Genomic DNA, 20,481 nt, shown 5'->3' with positions numbered 1-20,481 from the left:
ATCCTATTTTGGTCTGAAGCATCCTTAGGTAAAATGAAGCTTTATTTAGTGTAAGCAATTGTTGTGACATCACAGGGGGTCAAAGGATGGGGCCCAGTAGGGGCATATAGGAAGCAATAATCATTATTTTGTTGGGATGAAAGTGCTTCAAGTGTTTAAACCATATTTGTTCAGAAGCATGCTATAGTTAACACGAAATAATTTTATATAACTTGTTGGTAATTTGCACCCAAGTGCCTGAGGGATAAGCCCCAATAGGGAAAATTTTTTCAAGTTCTTGAAAGTCCAAAGCATTCTGTAATCATAATAATTAAATATGTTGTAAACAGTAGGTCTCCTCACTCATCTGAGGGCTGAGGGGCATATCCCAATATGGTAGATAGATGTAATCTTTGAAATCAAATTTGACATAATTTTGTTTCAAATATTTGTGGATGTAGTTGACTCAGTGTTATATAAATCAAGATTCTGCAGAGGGACAGAGCCGGATATTAGATATAGGAGCAAGATTGAGTTGGAGATCAATCTTTTTTTCTGCTTAGATGGAGGTACATCTTTGGTTTTTGTCAAAATTTAGTTTTAAGCTTTACAAAATTGTCATCTTTTGGAAAAACAGGAGTTATTATAGATGTTTGAAGTAAAACCAGGTGAGTGATGCAGGCTCCATTGGCCTCTTGTTTGAGACTACAGAATATGTTAACATGGTTTTTAACAAAAACTTCAATAAAAACCAACTTTTCACTGAAGCAAAGAATATTCAAGACATCTGAGACCAAAAATAGTTCTTTAACCAGAAGTGTGGGTCTCTTATAACTATCTCTAAATCCTGATTGACCAATGGGATTGCTTGTAACATCTTCTATCGTAGACTGTAGTAGAGGGACCTGTTATTGATCTGTCTATCAAAAGGACGCCTCTTTAGTACGATGTAGAACATGAATATGAAAACTGCTATCAACCATGAATTATTGAAGATTTTCTGATCAATTATTCAATGCTTCATGCCATTATCAACGAAATTTATTTTTAAAAGATCAATACTTCACTATAATGATAAATTAGCCGTTCACCCTGTTGTAAAGTTAGAAACATTTTAATGAATAAATGAGCATTTTATCATGTAGATTGAAATAATGATCGACCAAAAATATAATACTGTGGTAATATTTACTTTTAATTCCATTTATCAAAGTTCACTGTACTGTTCTCTACTTTAGTATTTGATTTCTCTTTTTTTTTTGAAATTTCAAATAGCTGACATTCATCAAGATATAGGAAATTGTTGTGTAATTTTCTCAGCTGATCCGTTTGAAGTTTAATCTGTAATGGCGTCAACTCGGAACACTATAAACATAAAACAGTGTTTACTGGTCTCAGGGGATCATAAAAAATTCTTTGTAGTAATTGTTATAATGTTACAAAGAATCCTTCAAACTGCCCTACATTCAAACTAAAATTTCACTAAGTAGTAAAAAAAACCAACATTCTATTGAACATTATAAATAAGTCAATGATCTTTGTAATTTTGGATTCTGTATGATAACTTTACTATGGGTAACAAGATTGCAGGTATCCAGAGTTGAAACTTCGTTCCCATGACAACCCTTAGTTATCAAGTATCTGATATCAATTAATATCATCATCATGAAACTTACCTCAAGATATATGTTCCCTGTAACTAGATACAAACTCACAGACGATAATCATTTGTTCTTCCGAGTGAATTTGGTCAGATATTTTGGTAGTATTTGTTTAACCCTACAGGGGTTAACAATTTTCTGTAACCAACTTTCTCTCTTAGGAAAGCATGTACAGTGTGAAAATAACACTTAAAAAATTATACAGTTTAGATATCAAGAAAAATGCAATTCATGTCATGTTATATACATACAACAGATATTTTTTCCTGTTTTTCTGTAACGCAGGTCATTATATATTTTAATGCCTTGACTAAGATTCAAACCCGGGACCTGTGGTCTACTAATTTAATTCAACTGATGGAGATAAATAGAAATTCTCGCAAGTCAAGCAGTGTATTGTAGTGGTTAGTACATCACCAGGGTTCCACCAACACCCCCTACACACCCCTGCATCCCCCTCCCCCCACCCCTAGGAAATAAACCATCCTCAAATTTTAAGAGGTCACTGTAACGCCTGTTAAAATTTTCGAGTCCCTACATATGTGCCATTATAAGGTTAATGCCTACGCTAGGATTCAAACCCAGGACCTCTGGCTTACTAGTCTAATGCTCATTCAGTTGAGACAAAGAGAAGTTCTCTCCAGTCGAGAAGTATTTTGTACCGACTAGTATTTTACCAGTGTTACCTTTACATTCTGATCAATATTAAAATGTTGCCAATGTGAAAATCAAAGTTAAACTTATAATAGGAAATGAAATTAAAATCATAAAAGACAATATTTACATAGCCATGGAGTTGATGTTGTTTGTAACTATTTGTAGCTTTGGATGCCTCACTATAACAACATGTTATGGTGGAAATCAATTTTGTATCATAAAGTTCTGTTTATTGTGCTTCCTTAGCAGAGGCCATCGTCACCAAAAAAATTGTCATTTTGGAAACAGTTGATATGTCTTTCTGTTGCCAATAGCATCAGCTGTCACCAAAATTAATGACCTCAATACCTTTCGTCCTTAACAGAGTGTAGATTTATTTATTTCTATTGGGCTCAGACTAAGTGACTTCAGAAGAGAAGAAAAATAAAGAAAAAAGAAACTAAAAATTAAAAAAAAATATTTACAAATTAATTTTACAGTTGTTTCTGTAGCTAGAAAGTCTTTGTTGCCACAGCAATGTATTTTTATAAAGATAACAGTAGTTATAAGAGGCTGGCGAGCTACAAATATTGTTGTTGCCAATAGTTACTGTTGCTAGTGTTTTTGTTGTTTGTTACTGCTGCCACGAGTGTTTATTGCCACTAACTTGTTGCCACTGATTCTGCATGATTTGGTTTGCTTTAGTTTGTTGTGTTGTTTATTGATTAATTAAGGCTAAAGACGATCACGCTGATTTAGAACGTGACCCAAATGCTAATGATGCGGCTACTAAAATACAGGCTGGATTCAGAGGTCATAAGGTCAGACAGGAAGTCAAGGCCAGAAAGGTAGGTCAGAGTTCAAAGTTCATATCACTTTGAATGTTTGGGATTTTATGATTATTGATTAAATAATACTTATTTACATCTATAACATGGAACTAACTATGCATGCATCAAAAAACTTGTTATTGTAAACATTATGGTGCACAACATGAAAATTATTTTTTCCCTGCAAAACACGTTTGCAGGAGATATTAATTTTGGCTCTGTCCATCTATGTGTTAATGCGTGTGTACATTCGTCCAACCATCCGAGAGTTTTTTCCAGGCTATAACTTCAAAACCATTCCACTAAACCTTCACAAAACTTTCTGTATATATTAGGTTAAAGCCTGAATTGTGCCTTTTGCTATGGATGACATTTAATTTTTTTTAGATTATTTGTGTTACCATGGAAACATTGCCCAAAATCACCAAATTAGTGTTTACTTTTCTTTCCTGGCTACAACTTCAAAACCGTTTGATTCAATTCTACAAAGCTTTCTGTATTTATTAGATTAGTGCCCTAGTTGTGCCTTTTGCTATAGACGACATATCATTTTTAAAATTTTTTCTGTTACCATCAATTTTTTCAATTTTTTTTGTGACTTCTAGTATTACTCCAGGGCTTATAGAGTGTTGCATAAATTTGTTCATGGACAATACTGAGCTCTCTATTCAAATATTAACAGTCAAACACACAGGATCTACATCAAGATATAAACTATAAGGTTGATGTATAAGATATATATATAATGTTGAAATGCAAGGAAATTGAATTGATAATTAAAGAAAACATTGCATTTTGTGCTAGTGCTTTTACTGTATTAGGACTTGAGGTGATCGTAGCGATACATAATTGGGTGATGTCACAAATTGTTATATCGTTATACATAGGTATATATAGATATCATGTATTACACCAACAGCTGAGTGTGGGGGATATAATGCCACACTCAGTGGCTCCTTGTTTTGGGAAACGATACGGTGCACAATTTTAATCGGTGGTGGCAAACGAAAACCTCATTAATTTTCGAAGGTCAAAGGTTATCAGAAGGCCACATTTGAATTAAAAGTTTCAATTTACTACAAAATGGTCCAGATTAAGTTTGTATTTACACCAAAGCTTCACATCGTCTTGTTGATGGTGTGAATAAGTTTGATTACATGTTACTGGTTAAGATTTATTATGTCCAAGGTCACCACATTATAGATAAAAGCTTATATGTATACAAAAAATTTCATGATCACTTCACGTGTTAAGAAATTTTAGAAACAGAAAGATGAAAGAGTACCATTTACTGGGTAGGAAGGATGACTTGTACCAATGATTGATGTAGAATGAGATCAAGGTTCTTGTCTTTTCTAGGAAGCACAAGAGACCACTGAGGAGAAAAAAGAAGAAATTGATATTAACCTTGAGGATCCTGATGTGGAAAAAGCAGCAACTAAGATTCAGGCAGGATTCCGCGGTCACAAAGCAAGAAAAGAAATGAAGGTAAGACCTCTAGTACCATCAGTGTTATTGTACCAGTCTTGAAATTGCTTCATACAAAGTCATTTCTTTTTTATTATTGGTCATTAGTGAAAGGGATAAGGACCTAGACTCAGACTGCAATATACTTTAAATTGTAATTCACAAGCAATTCTGATAAAATTCAAATAAGGCAGTGTTTCCCATTACCTCTGAATGAGGCACAAATACAAAACCTCCCTAATTGATGAAATCTAAAACATGTGCCTCAGATTATCAAGAATTCTTCTTTATGCTGTAAGTAAACTGTAATCCCAGTTTCAATATACAAGGTGAAGAAAATAAAGATGAAATACCACTCTTGATACCAAAAACATGTGCATACACACTGTATATATACAGAATAAGTTTATAAAGTTAAAAAAAAAAAATAGTTGTAAATTATGTTTTTTTAAATAAAAAAATTATATTTCTATATTTCAACAATTTTAGTGATTTTAGCCTCTTAGTCACAACAGTTACACATTGACAGTGTATTGATGACAGTAAATCACAACAGTCAAGATATCTCATAACTTACACATATATTCAGAATTTATGTTTTATTTTGACTGAAGACGGTTGAAATTTCCTCTTTAAGAATGATTTTTATTTATATCTGAATTATCAGATAGGTTGTTATGTTTTCGGTAGTTAAAGCTTTACATTTTTTGTACCAGAAGGCAATCATCAGTGTTTCTTGATATTTGTAATGATTACAGATCGGGTATCTAGATGATAATAACAGAGGTTTATAGGGTATCTAGATGATAATAACAGAGGTTAATAAGGTATCTAGATGTTAATAACAGAGGTTAATAAGGTATCTAGATGATAATAACAGAGGTTTATTAGTAATATATAGGGAAAAATACCCCATATCTGAACAACCCAATAACTTATATATAAACTTGCAATTCAATAAACCACAGGAAACGAGAGAGACATCTGGTGGAGAAGATGCTGGAGTATCTGATACAGGGGAGGTAACTGGGGAAAAATCTGATGAAACTAAAATTGATGAAATTCCTGAACAAAAAACTGATGAAGTTGAACAGGAAACTTCAGATTCTAAAGAAGAATCAGGTGAAGTTTCTGAACAGAAAACTGATGAAGTTTCTGAACAGAAAACTGATGAAGTTTCTGAACAAAAAACTGATGAAATTTCAGAACAGAAAACTGATGAAGTTTCTGAACAGAAAACTGATGAAGTTTCAGAAGAAGAATCAGCCTCTAATAAAAAAACAGAGGCTGAGCCAGAGGAAAATGCTGAACATCAGTTAGAACAAACATCACAAGAAATTGCTCAGGAAACTGTAAATCAAGTTCAGTCGGAAGAAAAATTAGAGGAAACTGTATCAGATACTCCGGCTGAAAAAACAACAGATGAAAAATCAGAGGAAAAAGTTGAGGAAAGTCCTTCGACACAGACTGAAGAGCAAAATCAACAGGTGACACAATTGTAGAGTTAACTAGTTAGATATTCTATTGCTCTCTGTCCAAAAGAAAACATAGACCACCAATCTGTTTTAACTATATCTCCAGTACTCTGGGGTTGCTCATTGTTTTTTCAGGGTGCATACTAGACATTAGGTTTTCAAAATCTCAGGTACATAATTATTCTGGTGTTTTTTTTTTATTTTTTTTAACTATTTCTTTCATTCAATAAACATTTTAATTTTTGTATTTGTTCAATAAAACTGGAAATTTTTTATGTCAATATTATTTTTTTCTCAGTATATTGAGAGTGTCTAAAGTTGATCAGATAGCATAGCAACGGCTTTGTTAAGGAAACACACCATTCTATTTTTTGAGAACAATTAATTTGTCCACATAGTTTTCCAAATCTCATTTTAAGTCCTGTATCACACATAATTTTGTAGTGAAATCTTCGTAAATATAATTTGCCATCATGTTCTCATTGATCATGTTTTGTTTAATGTTATAAAGTATGTTATTTACATATTTTATAATTTTACAAACATCTTATTTTGTCTTGAATTTATCTTATTTATGTAAATGTTTCTGACCTGTACTTATATGTAATAAATATTATTGTTAATTTGGGTTTTATCTAGTATTTTTTTTTTTTTTTAGCCCAGAGGGTGAAAATATTTAAATGGAAGTAATTAATATTTCACTGCCAAATTAGATGATATTTTCTCGCCTTTCCCTCTGCAAAATCATTTTAGCAAGTGGATGGGTCTAACTCAGCTCTGACCTTGATCATTGGAAAATTCTATTGTCATAGAATGCACCTTGACAAAACAAACTCTCTTGCTATTTTCCTTGAATCAACCTTTCTTGTATTTAATAGACATATACATAACTATATAATAACATACCAAGTTGTCGGTAATAACTCTATACTTATTTCAGGAAGACGTAGTGTGTATATACATATATATAGAAAATAGGTGTGTTGCTACTGTAGAAATCTACAAGTAGAATTTATTTTTTCTGGTGGAGAAACACCTATATGTTCCTTCATTCTTTCTTTTTATTGATCAGATCAAGAACAAAATTTGCAAATTTTTTTTTTTTCCCCCTATAATTCCCCATGATTGGTGCTGGTGCTCTGATACATACCCAGGTAATGTAATGTAAGATAAAGACTGGAGCAGATCTGGATATTTAACAGTACTATTATAAATGGAAAAAAGTCAAAGACAAGAAACAAAGTACTATTAGGTAACCTAGTTGCTAGATGCCAGAAAAGTTTTGCTATTTTCTTCAATGATTTTTTTCTTCATTAAAAAAAATTAATGAATGTAAAGGATTATCCTTTAGAAACATATTTATTATACATACAACATAATGAAGTGATTAACATAACAACACAGCTTCCTATCATATATCTTTTGTGCTCATTTACATTAAATTCTACATGACACTGAAAACAAATAATCAACCCTGCTTGTACCAGTTGTAAACATTCTGTACTAAATGTGTGTGATATAGCAGCATTACTACTAACAACATCTCTACTTTTTGATATTTTGTAAATTTGTTAAATTTATTTTCTAAACAACGAATTAAAATTTAATTGTACATATGTCTTGTTATTGTATTGAATTGTGTCATTTAACTGTATATCTTTTGTACAATGTTGTTATATTTGCTGGCATCTCTTGATATCAATCATTGAATGGTTACAGTGTACAAGTTAAGTGATCTGCAATACTCCTGGGATTATGATCACGTTCACTGTCTGCACCCCTGGAACGTGTCATGGCAAAATTGAAGGTTCCATATGCGACACCTTGTGGGCAAGACGAAAATACTAGTTTGATTCTTTGATGCATATTAAACAAATGTCGAGGTCATAGCAGTATAATGTAATTGGGTGTCGATCCTTTGTAATCTTCGAAAAGAGTGTATCAGCCTGTGATTGGTTAGTTTTTTTCTCCTAGAATTAAGCAAATAACTTTGCTTGTGCCTTCAATTTCGCCATGACATGTTCTAGAGGTGCAGAGAGCGAAAGTGATCGTTACCCCTGGAGTAACGACAATGAAGTTTAGTATAAGATAATTCATTTGCTGGCAATCATGCACTCTTTTTTCAGAAGTGTTGCTGTATATACATTGTATCACCTCGGCGTTCAGCAATCTTTTAATCAGGAATAGAATAAGAAAACAATAGAAAACCTTGTGTAAAATTAATCAGATGTTTTTTCCAGGATTTGCAAATAGCTGAATTAATTTTGGATTTTTGTTAATAATATGTATATTTATTTTGTAATTCATTTTCAATATGTTATTTGCACTGGTTGATTTGTAAATGCGGTGACCAGTGTACACAGTTTTTATTGTGGTTTATTGGAGGGTGGAGGTATTTAATATTAAGTTTGTGGTGCTTCTCACTATGAAAATATATAATACTCTACAGTATATCTGGCCATGTTATTGTTTTAAATCACAAATACACGACTGCCATAACAAAAACCAAAGTATGAATTAAGGTTTTGACAATCACTGTTTGCTCATTTGCATGACCACAAAAGAAAAAATGAGAAAAAAAATCAGTTTGTTCAAATATTAGAATAGAAAAATAATTTTTGAAACATACACTTTTTTTATTTTAAAAGTTCACACAACACTATATTCTTGATAAATTTTCAATAAAATAATCTTTTATTCCTAAAAATGACACTTAACATCTCTGACGTGTCCAAGAAGGAAAAGACAGCTGTATGTTGGTTCATAATTTCGCTCTACTTTCTAACTATAAATTGGTATTGAAATGCCTTTTCTACTTGTAAGTCATTATTACAATATCAAATCATACATCAGTATGATAAATATCTCCTGGCATTTGATTTAATCTTTATTTGACATTTAAACCAGAATATTTTAAGTTGTCTTGGTAACTACTATTGAATGCCTAGTTTTAATTCGGCCAACATCGTTCTTCTTGAACAAAAACTGCAGTTTACTTAAACACAAAATTAGGAAGTGCCTTTAGGGTTAGCAAAGATCTATACCACTGTAGGCATATCTAATTCAAACGTCATAGGTGTAATCGTAATTCTGTATCAACTTTTTACAGCCTAGCCAAGACGCGCCAACATCCGAGACGGAGAAAACAGACCCAGAAAAAGTAGACATTGATTTAGATGACCCTGAGGTCGTTAAAGCTGCTACAAAAATTCAAGCAGGATTTAAGGGGTATAAAACCCGTAAAGACGTAAAGGGACAACAGGTTTGAATATTTTTGGATAAATTTGTTCTTGCATGTTACTGTTTTACAGCGTAGTTTTCTTTCCCTAAAAACTAATTTTACGTTATGAATACTAGCATATTGTCGATTCTTAAAAAACACGGCTTCAATTTCTCCCAAAAACTAAGAAAATTAATACATGAATGCCAAGAATTTTTTCATCAACCATTTGATTCCAAATTGAAGTATTTTGAGAAATATGAGTAAAAAATGGAAATACTGATATTTACAGCAAAAAATTGCCTCTGAATTTTGGGGAAAATTGATGTAATCAGGACTACATTCTGGAGGATGAGTTTAAAACGTAATATAAACAAAAAAGGAAAATAAATAGATTTGAAAACACTAAAGCTTTGTGAAAATGTATAAAATTTGAATGACTGGACGTGTTACTGTTAGCCTATTAAGTAAGACTAACCTATGTCTCTGATTTGAGTTTAGTCAGCATGCTTTGAAGTGTTAATCCATTAGTCAAGAATAGTTAAAGATTCAGACTAATCCGGTAAACTGTGTGTCTCCCACCACTACAACCATTTCTTCCATGCATGCATTCTTCTGAAACTCTTGAGCAGAGTCTTCGTCTCAGGTGACCTTTGTCTGACCTTCATTCTCTGTCCTTAGTGTTAACCTCAGATTGTCTGACCTTCACCCTCTGCCTTAGTGTTAACCTCAGATTTAATAGCGTCACATTTCTGTTTTCTCCTCATGAAAAGAACCATGAGTCATTCTTCCCGTGTTACCCTGACCTTTATTGAAGTTGAAAGAGTTCAATTTTATTGAGATTTATTGAACTAGTTCATTTTTCTCATAAAACTTTAGACTTTATAATTTTGGCCACTTCTCTATAAACATCTATTATTTCCCCTGAATATATTACATGGTATGTGTAAATAAACAAATAAAAATAAGTAGATCAATAAGTAAAAAAGTTTTGATGTAAAATTCATCAAAATTAAAAAAAAGGTTCAATTAATTACAGAATGGTATTTTTAGGAGTTTGTCATTCCCTGTTTCTGATTTACGAACACAAATTGACAAATATTGTTTTAGTTCCTTGTCCCGTCTGATTTAGTGTCAAAATCACTGCAGTTTTGCTAATTATTCCCGAAGTCTCTATAAGAATTGAGAGAAAATATTCCCCACAAAATGGAGAGTTCTTCTGGTAGGAAAGTGATTCAGAACTATTCCTCGTAACACTAACATTTCATTGTGGTAGTGAGTGTCTCCTGAAAGAAACCTGACAAAAAGAAAGTGCTGTTCTGCCTTTCTGTTTCCAACTTGAAGTAATGTTGGATGTTATTTACAGATTTTACATTTCAGTTGTTCACACCCATAACACGTCGCAAGAAAATACATTCATCCCAAACAAATAACTGTAAATAATCCCAGGATTAAGTCAGAATGAGTGTTGATAACATTTTGCATGTTTTTCTTTAGACATTTATGTAGCAGCTATGATTTTTTTTTTGTGAGAACTAAAATTTTGTTTGTTTTTTTAAAAAGCATGCAATATGTTTGGTGTTTTTTTTTTTTTCTTTTATTACATGTATCCTAATAAACATTTTTCTAATTGAGTTATTTTGAAATTTCAGTTTAATAAAAAATGGTGATAAAATATTCCTTAATGTTCTGTGACTGAAACATTTTTGGAAGTACAAGCTGAAATGAAATTAAACCATTTTGTGGGAAATTTGATTTGATAGCAGGACTCATTATTTATCTAATCAGACTTGTTGATGGTTATACATTATAGAATTGATTTAATACACAATATATTGATCTGAAAGCTGTCATTTTTATGATGTTAGTGATGTCAATATTTTTCTTTCAGCTTGTAAATTATGATATTCAGTCATGAAATTTTATTTTCAGAAACATCCTGAACAATATTTGCTGCTAAAACTATTTTCCCCATTACAGCAATTAATATTTATTTTACAGGGATTTGATATGATTTTGAAATTTTGTTTGTATATCTTTTGTCAAATTCAAGGCAAACTTTAAGTATATTGTTATCATTAATTCTGTCTTATCAATTTCCATTGATGGTTGATGAAAAGTTTTCTTGTGATCAATGAACAATAGAATTACACCCTAAAAAATACTATTTTCCTACGCGCTACCCCGATTTTAAATCAGTATTATTTCAGCGAAGCAATCCTGTGTTATGATCTACCCCTTTCTATATACTAGCCATTAAAATGCCTGTAGTTTAACATGTCTGTTTGTCATGTCCGTTCTGAAGCAAAGTCATTTGTTGAGAATCTGTCAACACATCTGGTTAATGGTTCTATTCCTTATCTTTGTGGTGGTCATTGGTGTAATTTAAAGGGTCAAAGGTCATATTGACAACATCTGTGACTTCATCAAACAATGATACTTAAATCCTCCAGGGAGTCGGGGTATTCATGTCGTGGACATTTTTTAGTTTGTCAAAATACAGTTTTTCATGTCTCAAATTTCAAAATAAGCCCAAGGGCAGGAATATGATATAAAAGCATTGAAGACAGAATTAGATGTTTTACATTAGAATACACTTTATATGTGTTACTTAAATGGAGTGGTCTGTGCAGCATGGTGGTTTTTACGAAGAGGTGGTCTTTTATTTGTAAGTGTAGCTTCACGTGTTGCTCTGTCAAAGCTCACTATTTTAACAGACAGTTTTACAACCAATCAATTTATCCATGAGAATATAAAATACCATTTACAGAGAAAGTTAAACCCCTTGTCGTCTAATTTGTAATCATGTTATTGTAGGCCATTTGTCTCTAATACAACAATAATGGGGACGTTAGTTCGTCTCGGATGTTGATAATCCCAGATCGGATCTAATCTGACAGTTATTTTGGCAGTGTTGGCAAGTAAAGCAGACATACGTATTTATTTTTTTGTACCAGATTGCTTCATATGAACAGATATACAATCAGATGTAATTGGATTTCCGTGTATATTATTGGCACAATCTAATATCCCCCATTGTCTGTCAATTATGTTTCCGTAACAACCAATATCCATAAGCAACGGGATAGATATGCACTTTTTCCATCGGCAATGTCAGTGGGAGACATGTTTGCTTTTAAAATATGTCGTGACCAGGCACGATGTTCTCTGTGAGATTGTTATATAATGACATATCATTCTTATATTGTCTGCACAAGGTCTCTTGCCAGCCAATCAAAATGAGCCTTTTATTTCAGCCTGATCAAGACACGGAGATGTCTGAGGGGGACCACAGTAATACAGACGACATTGATTTAAATGACCCTGATGTGGCAAAGGCTGCTACCAAAATTCAAGCTAGTTTTAAAGGTCATCAAGTGCGAAAAGAAATTCGTAAAAAACAGGTTCGATCTGCACGATAAGTCTACTTTAGTACGTTGTTGGTGATCTGTGATTTTTTTCTGTTGTGCTGATGAAGATTTCACCTTGTCATATTTTTCACTCAGATGGACCTTTTTTTCAGTTTTGTCTGTTTTTCCTTTTTTATTCTGGAAATTGATCAGTATGTGTACTTTCAGCATGATTTCATTTTCACTTTAGGATGTTTACAGGGTTTTTATATGAAGTATGACCTGAAGGCTGTGAAATAACAGAGGGAAATATTTGGTAGATAGAACCTGCATGAAATTAAAGATTAAGTTATTGTGGTATTATTGTTTTTACAGTCGTATTGGTTTTCTGTAAATCACATATCCCGACAAAGTTCACTTCAGGAAGGTTTTACCCGAAGGTTTGATTCAGGCTTTTTAAACAAGCATTGACATTCTTCATGAAGGAATTATGCATTGTCTCACTGTTTGCCTATAACTGCTGCTAACCAGTGTGTTGGTTCAACCAAACCTCAATCATAGCTGGCATTCACACATTTCACTAAGAGCAAAAAGAGGAATCTCAAGGATACTGTGGAAATATTTCTTCTCATGGATACATGTTTAGTGAATATAAATTTCAATCTTTGTTGTGCACCAGATTTAATTCAAGGTCCTTCATTTCTGTTTGTTGTCACACAGTTTTATATGTAGTACAACCAGATTGAGAATTGTTTGAAGTGTTTTAATGACAACACTCTGTCAACTTCATCAGACATATAGCTGATGTGATTGCACAGTTATCTCACATTTAAAACACAAGAACACACAAAAAAATATGCCATTGTAATAACAGTTGTTTGATAGTGGGACATTTTGGTTTGTGAATTACTACATTTTTACACAGATGGATCAGAATGTTTTTTAAAGAGTTATTGCCCATTTTGTTGTGGCGCCTTAATCTTCTGTAAAGGTCCTTTTTTCTCAGTTTTTACCAAACAGTTTTGAATCCACAAAGGATTTTTCTTTCTATTCGGTATTATGTAGAAATTCATCACAGGTTTGGACCAGTCTCTTTGGATACTAGATACTTCATTACACTGAAAAGGAGCAGTGTCCCGATTGATCAATTATTGAAGAAAAACTCTCTTTTTATTCAATTATTTGATTTTGATACATTTTCATTATATTAGTTGTGGGAGTAAATTTTGCTGTTTATTTATAATTCAGTATAATTGCATTTTGATACATTTTCATTTTGGCATGGTACTTAAATATACAATATAGAGGTGAGCTTTTAGATACATACAATTATTACCTGATGTTTCCTGTTGCTATGGAGACACCTTTGGGTGCAGGGGTATTATAGGCCTTATTGAAGTGAGTTATATACAGGATGTTGAGTAAATATATGCACTGTTTTTTAAAAAAAAGTTCAATTTAAGATATTGTTCATATTGTAATAACTGTAAAATATGTAAACCTCATGATATAGTCATCACCATTATTAATGGTCAGTTAATGGAGGTGCCCTGTGGCAGGAAGCCCAATATTCAAATGATTCCATACATTTCTATGTTCTCTAAGGCAATTTAATTGATTATATCTGTCTTTCTTAAAGATGAGTGCTTGGTATCCCCTGCTTTCCAACTTCCTAATGTTTAATTCTTTACCAAGCATATAGTGGTGACTGTTATAGACAGGCTCTTACAGAACAGGATTATAACCATCTCTATGCACAAATGACAGGCGCATATTCACAATAGATTCATAAGTAAGTTTGACATTTCGTTGGTAATGGTGGTCTCGGTAAAGCATAGCGTTGTTTCTATGGACCTGTCAGATCAATATGTCTGTTTCACCACCCTGTTACAAGATACAAGGCTCAAGGCATTGTGCTTCCTGACCTCTCATGTTTCCTTAGATGTTGCCAAGTGATAATTTAACGAAACTAATCTGTTTACAGAGTCCTTGTTGAATATAAAGTTGTTAGATTGGTTGATCAAACAGTCTTGAAAGTTTGAAGGAAGATTGAAACAACCTTCAATGTTTAAGTTAGGTAAGAAAATAAATAAGGATTCTGATTCAGATAAGAATTTGTTGAAGCTGTATTTACAACCTTAGAGGAAAGTTTTAGAGAATATTAGAGGTAGGAAAAACAGTGGAAAAAAATAAGTAGTTGAGGTTGTGTTTTACACAGCGTTATAGTATAGCTGAGATTGTGTTTTACACAGCGTTATAGTATAGCTGAGGTTGTGTATTACACAGCGTTATAGTATAGCTGAGGTTGTATTTTACACAGCGTTATAGTATAGATGAGGTTGTGTTTTACACAGCGTTAAAGTATAGCTGAGGTTGTGTTTTACACAGCGTTAAAGTATAGCTGAGGTTGTGTTTTACACAGCGTTATAGTATAGCTGAGGTTGTGTTATACACACTGTTATAGTATAGCTGAGATTTATGTAGGGAGTTTTACAAAATATCTATATAGCAGAGGTTTTACAAAGTGTCTGTGTACAGCTGAAGTTGAATATGTTTCAATAAGCGCCGGTATATACCAAAGAAAGCACAAATGTTTTAACAACTGTTAGTATGACTTAGGTTGAATATTTTGAAAAAAAAATCTTGTACAACAATCGCTCAAACTTTTGAAAGTGTATGTGAACATTTATTGTTTTTGATGCTGGTGTATATCTCCGGAAGAACAACCTGAGCTGCTGTGTATTTTTTACAATGTAAGAGTCATTTAATGTCTCGCTGTCTGTGCCTCTCCAACGCAGAATCTCAGGTTCGTGTACAGTTTTATTGGCGTGTCTTCTACAGTGTCATTTCCTTACATTTCTGGTGATCCCTGTGGTGCAATAGATATCTTCATCATGACTGAACACCAAAACCTACTACCTTACCAACCAACTTTTATCACGTTTTAGGATCTTATATACCATCTCAGATTTACATCTAATCTTCAATAGTCTGAACTGATTTTATTGATGCTCCTAGATTCCTATTCCTAGATTACTATATTTATAGACTTATTCTGATATTTCATCTTTTATTCTATTCCTATATATGATTTTCCTAATGCCTTCTTTTTCTTTATTGAAAAGGTCATAACTACAAAAACATTTGTCTGAAGCAGAAGACTCTAGCTCTTCCGTGCCATTTAGTCTTAATCTTCTTGTACTTTTTCATGAGTTTCAGTGTAATTCTTTCTGTTGTTCATATTTTGTCCTAGGTTTATGGAATTTGAGTTTTGATTATGATGATGTTGACATGTTGGTATTTTCTTGTTGTGTATGGAATTTGAGTTTTGATGATGATGATGTTGACATGTTGGTATTTTTTTATGTTTTCTGTTACAATTTGATGAATTTTAAGACAGCTATGGTTACCCTATTTTTTATGTCACTGGTGTAGGTGTTTTTCACGTTTCAGTTCTTTGCAACACTGCTAGCAATTATAGAGAATGACTGTTCTTTGTTAGCATAAGTTCTGTAACTTTGAACAGTGTTAAGATGTTGTGTTTTCTTAAATATGTGTATTTTTTTCATTATTATTGAAACCAATTCATTCGGAGATTTCTTCTCAACATTTGGTTGCTTACTGATGAATATCACTGTTTTATTGATATTTTATCGTTTTTGTAATGATTTCTGTGTTCAAAATTTAATATTTTTAACTTCATTGTTATTTCGAATATCACTATGAGTAACTGGAATTGAAAAAGTTTTTAAACGATACATTGCTTTGCTGTATTGACAGAAATTGTTATGATATAAATCAAGAAATTATCTTTTTCGTGCATGCCAAAAATTTGTATTGGCCTTTTTTTTTGATGAGTTATGAATAAAACACAAATGTAAGAATGGGAGTTGATGGATTAATGAGTGTAAAGCATTGGAGTGAAAGTTAGGGAGAATCATGCAAATATAGACAGGGTTAACGGGTGTGGACGGGTTTAATAGACATATCTAAATGATGCTATTTACAAATAGATTACATGCAATGATGACCAAATGTTTGTATAGCGTTTAATTTGTAAGATAATTGGTATACAACAGTAATTACCGAAGTCTATACACTTGTAACAACATACAAACCTAAAGCACGTAATTGGATTACCTATGAATACAGTGAAGATTATATTGGATAACAACATAGCTGCAATTAATGAGAAGCATTACAAAGGAAGGTGAACTGTAACTCACGGTACTTTGTATTACATTGTAGAGGTAAAAGTATTACTATCAGTTGAAGCGGTAGGGCTAGATTTGCTATAACAGCGAGTAACACTTTAGATCAATATCAGTCGAATCTTGCATGGTCTATATAAAGACTAGTGTGCTTGTGTTACAGTCGGCCTTTGAAACCGACGGTGGATTTATCAACATACATGACGATAAACATGTAAAGGACAACAACGAAATAGACATTGATTTGGCAGATCCTGATGTGGAAAAAGCTGCCACTAAAATTCAGGCCGGATATAAAGGATTGAAAACAAGGAGGGAACTCAAATCAGTCAAGGTTTGATGGCACATTGGTCTGTTTTTTTTCTTCTTAATTTTAAGTATTTTCATATTTAGTTTTTCAGGAGTTCGCATGGTGGTTAAAATTGAATATCACCTTTTTTCTGTCATTCTTATTCACTCATCTTTCTGTCAATTGTCTCTCTCTTGTTTACAGTGTCTATGCATTGTCTACTGAAATATTCTTTTATATTAGCACGTTTGGTCTGCATACAAAACAACATTTGGGAAGTTTTGTTGTCATCACAGTTTGCAAGACCGAGCTCTTTTCACTGTATTATTCTAAAAACTAATGAAATTACTATTGCAGAATTTTCTTGCAGTTTCTGTTGAAATATGGAATATTGAACTGTTATTTGTTAATAATCTACATTTCTAATATCATATGTTTTATACATGTTTCAACTTCTCTCACAACATCCTATATGTTAACTTTCATACTTGAAAACTTGTTTTATATATATCATTGTTATCAAGTGACATAACCTAATTATTTTCTTTTTCTTTACATTTCTGCAGTCATATTATGAATGACTTTTATCGTCTTTGCTACTCATTTTCACATTTTGAATACATAGTTTCAAGCTGAAATAGTACAATGGTTTTTCTTTTAAATTTTGGAGTTTCAGAACAGGATTCGTAAGTTCACAAGTACAGTGTTGATGGTCTGTACATACATACTGTCAGTCCTCTGTGGTATATGATTAAAAAATAACGTTGTGGCTCTTTCAGAGCTACTGGTATCATTCTGATGTCGTTAAGAATATTTTTTTGGTTAGGGTTACCTTGGGAATTTCATTTCTCTGATTTCTATTCAGATTTGCAAAGACATTGATTTTTAAACTCAGAGGATACTTAAGTTATCATGGATGAGGTATAAAAAAAATCTTGAAGTTCCACATAACCCCATGTATGATCGAGAATTGCCACATTACTTCAGATCTCTTTGTGGATTGCCGTGTGGCCTTGGGTCTCTTGGAAGATTGTCATGTGGCTGTGGGTTTCTTGGAGGATTGCCCTGTGGCCTTTGGTCTTTTTGAGGATTGCCCTGTGGCCTTGGGTCTTTTTGAGGATTGCCCTGTGGCCTTGGGTCTTTATCAAGGATTGCCCTTTGGCTTTGGGTCTCTTGGAGGATTGCCCTTTGGCCTTGGTTCTCTTTGAGGGTTGCCATGTGGCCTTGGTTCTCTTGGAGGCTTGCTCTGTGGCCTTAGTTCTCTTTGAGGATTGCCCCGTGGCCTTGGGTCTTTATTAAAGATTGCCCTTTGGCTTTGGGTTTATTGGAGGATTGCCCTGTGGCCTTGGGTCTCTTGGAGGATTGCCCTGTGACCTTGGGTTTTTTGGAGGATTGCCCTGTGGCCTTGGGTCTCTGAGCATTGCTCTGTGGCCTTGGTTCTCTTTGGCCAAGTCGAGTGTTACATGACCATGAAATGTTGTTGAGTTATTGAAGACAATTCCATGCTATCGAATAATGTACATATTTCACCATTTTGATTTATTCCTCATGTTTATGGATGATTCATCTTGTCATTGCTAATGAAATGATATCTCCCTAGTTCCTATTACCGTCTTCTTAGTTTCTTTTTCACCTTTGTTATTTAAAATACATGTACCACAGTGCCTGCTGCATATAGATAACTGCTGTGTTTTAACTCGCAGAAATTTATCAGTTACCCCAAACCTTTGCCTAGTTGTAAATAAACTTCAAACTTGTATGTGGATAACAGCAACATAGAAAATCAGTTTTTGATATATGATAAAGAAATACAAGGTACTGATTTATTTTACACTCACATTTAACATTTGTGAAGCTGATTTGTCTTCTTATTCTGAACTTCTCTTTCTAATATTTCACTACGGGGTAATTACTAAAAGGACCCTGAACCCTCACTGGCATCCCTACAGTCCTCGATGGAGAATGATCCACATGAAGTAATTGACATTGATCTCACTGACCCGGATGTAGAAAAAGCGGCGGTAAAAATCCAATCAAGTTTCAAAAGTCTGAGGTCTCGAAAATCAAAGACGACTGTTGCTGATAGTACGAAAGTGGAGGTTTGAGTCTATGCTTCTTACTCTTTCTTACTTTGCTGCTTGTTTTAGGAGCGATTGTAGAAATGTTTTGTATTAAAGATAATATGATATAAAACATGAACATTGGAACAAAATCTGCACAGAGATCCATCCGGGCTTCATTTGCATTTTATGTTATATTGCCGAAGAACTGATCCACTGTACCTTCTCTACCTTGTTGTACATATCCTTTACACCAAAGTTATGTTTTTAACACAGGGAGTTTGTAATGGGTTGCATGCATGTTTTGATTTAATTTGGAGCACATTTTGTAAAAATTATTAATTCATCAGATTGATTGCCAGATTGATGTTGTTTTCCTTGTGAAGTTGACACAACAATGATAAAAGAATAAGCAGGTTAATATCATAATTCATGGATGGTCGGAGATAATGCAATCAGCTTTCACTTATATATATATAGACCTCCGGGTTTCGATTCTCTTACCGGGTACCCCATTTTCATCCAAGAGTCAGACCTTGGACACGAAAACAAAAAAAAAAACTTTGAGAAATCTCTTACATATCGGATGATAATTACTATTTTCTTTTGAGAAAGATTGAACATCTTCAAATAATTTTTTTATGGGCTGCTGCACTTCCCTGTTTAGATTTTGGCTTTATTTTTGATCATTTAAGATAGATTTTCCTGAGTTGTCACCATGGCCCTTAGCATCACTGATGAGGTCGCAGAGGGCGAAACTGTTGTATGATGCAGTTTAATTCATTGTTTGACTACTGTATCTGACTCTAAGTTATGAAAAGGTGTTATTCACTTTTGTCTTTTGTACAATCTTTGCCAGATGTTTTTATGCTTTATATGTTTTATACAAAAAGATAATTGTTTGTTTTCGTGCATTATGTTATCAAACGATTTTACTATTTCTCTTTTCACTGTAGTCATCACCACCTATTAATATAAATAACACAAAACTGGGCACTCTACCTTTCGTCAAAGTTCCAGTCACGGAAGAAATTGACATTGATTTGAATGATCCTGAAGTTGCGAAAGCAGCGCTTAAGATTCAATCAACATTCAAAGGTTTAAAGTCACGGAAGCTTAACACAAAGGTTTGCACTTCGTTGTTGTGTTTGTGGAAATTTGTGGAAAATGTTGACATTAACTTTAATTTTGAAACTTGTGATTGTTGTAGTAATCAAAGGTTTTATGGAGGGTATAATTTAAGATCCCAAATTCAACAGGAGTAGGACATTACACGTTGATGGAATTTCATATGTGTATATCA

General features: G+C 33.1%; 1 protein-coding gene across 1 annotated transcript in view; it reads left to right on the top strand.

The window, feature by feature from the left end:
• LOC132559240 (titin-like) overlaps positions 1 to 20,481 on the top strand; it is a 90,821-nt gene that overhangs the window by 49,603 nt on the left and 20,737 nt on the right. The window contains exons 6-12 of the mRNA XM_060223857.1: positions 3,011 to 3,124; positions 4,466 to 4,594; positions 5,542 to 6,060; positions 9,158 to 9,310; positions 16,993 to 17,163; positions 19,038 to 19,211; positions 20,135 to 20,305. Coding sequence (XP_060079840.1) covers positions 3,011 to 3,124; positions 4,466 to 4,594; positions 5,542 to 6,060; positions 9,158 to 9,310; positions 16,993 to 17,163; positions 19,038 to 19,211; positions 20,135 to 20,305 — 1,431 coding nt within the window. The remainder of the gene's footprint in view (positions 1 to 3,010; positions 3,125 to 4,465; positions 4,595 to 5,541; positions 6,061 to 9,157; positions 9,311 to 16,992; positions 17,164 to 19,037; positions 19,212 to 20,134; positions 20,306 to 20,481) is intronic.

The sequence above is a fragment of the Ylistrum balloti genome, unplaced genomic scaffold (assembly GCF_031769215.1).
Source record: "Ylistrum balloti isolate Yb309-2 unplaced genomic scaffold, AGI_CSIRO_Ybal_v1 Utg370882, whole genome shotgun sequence".
Taxonomy (NCBI): domain Eukaryota; kingdom Metazoa; phylum Mollusca; class Bivalvia; order Pectinida; family Pectinidae; genus Ylistrum; species Ylistrum balloti.
The sequence above is the reverse complement of the archived record's forward strand: the minus strand, read 5'-3'. Positions and strand labels throughout refer to the sequence as shown.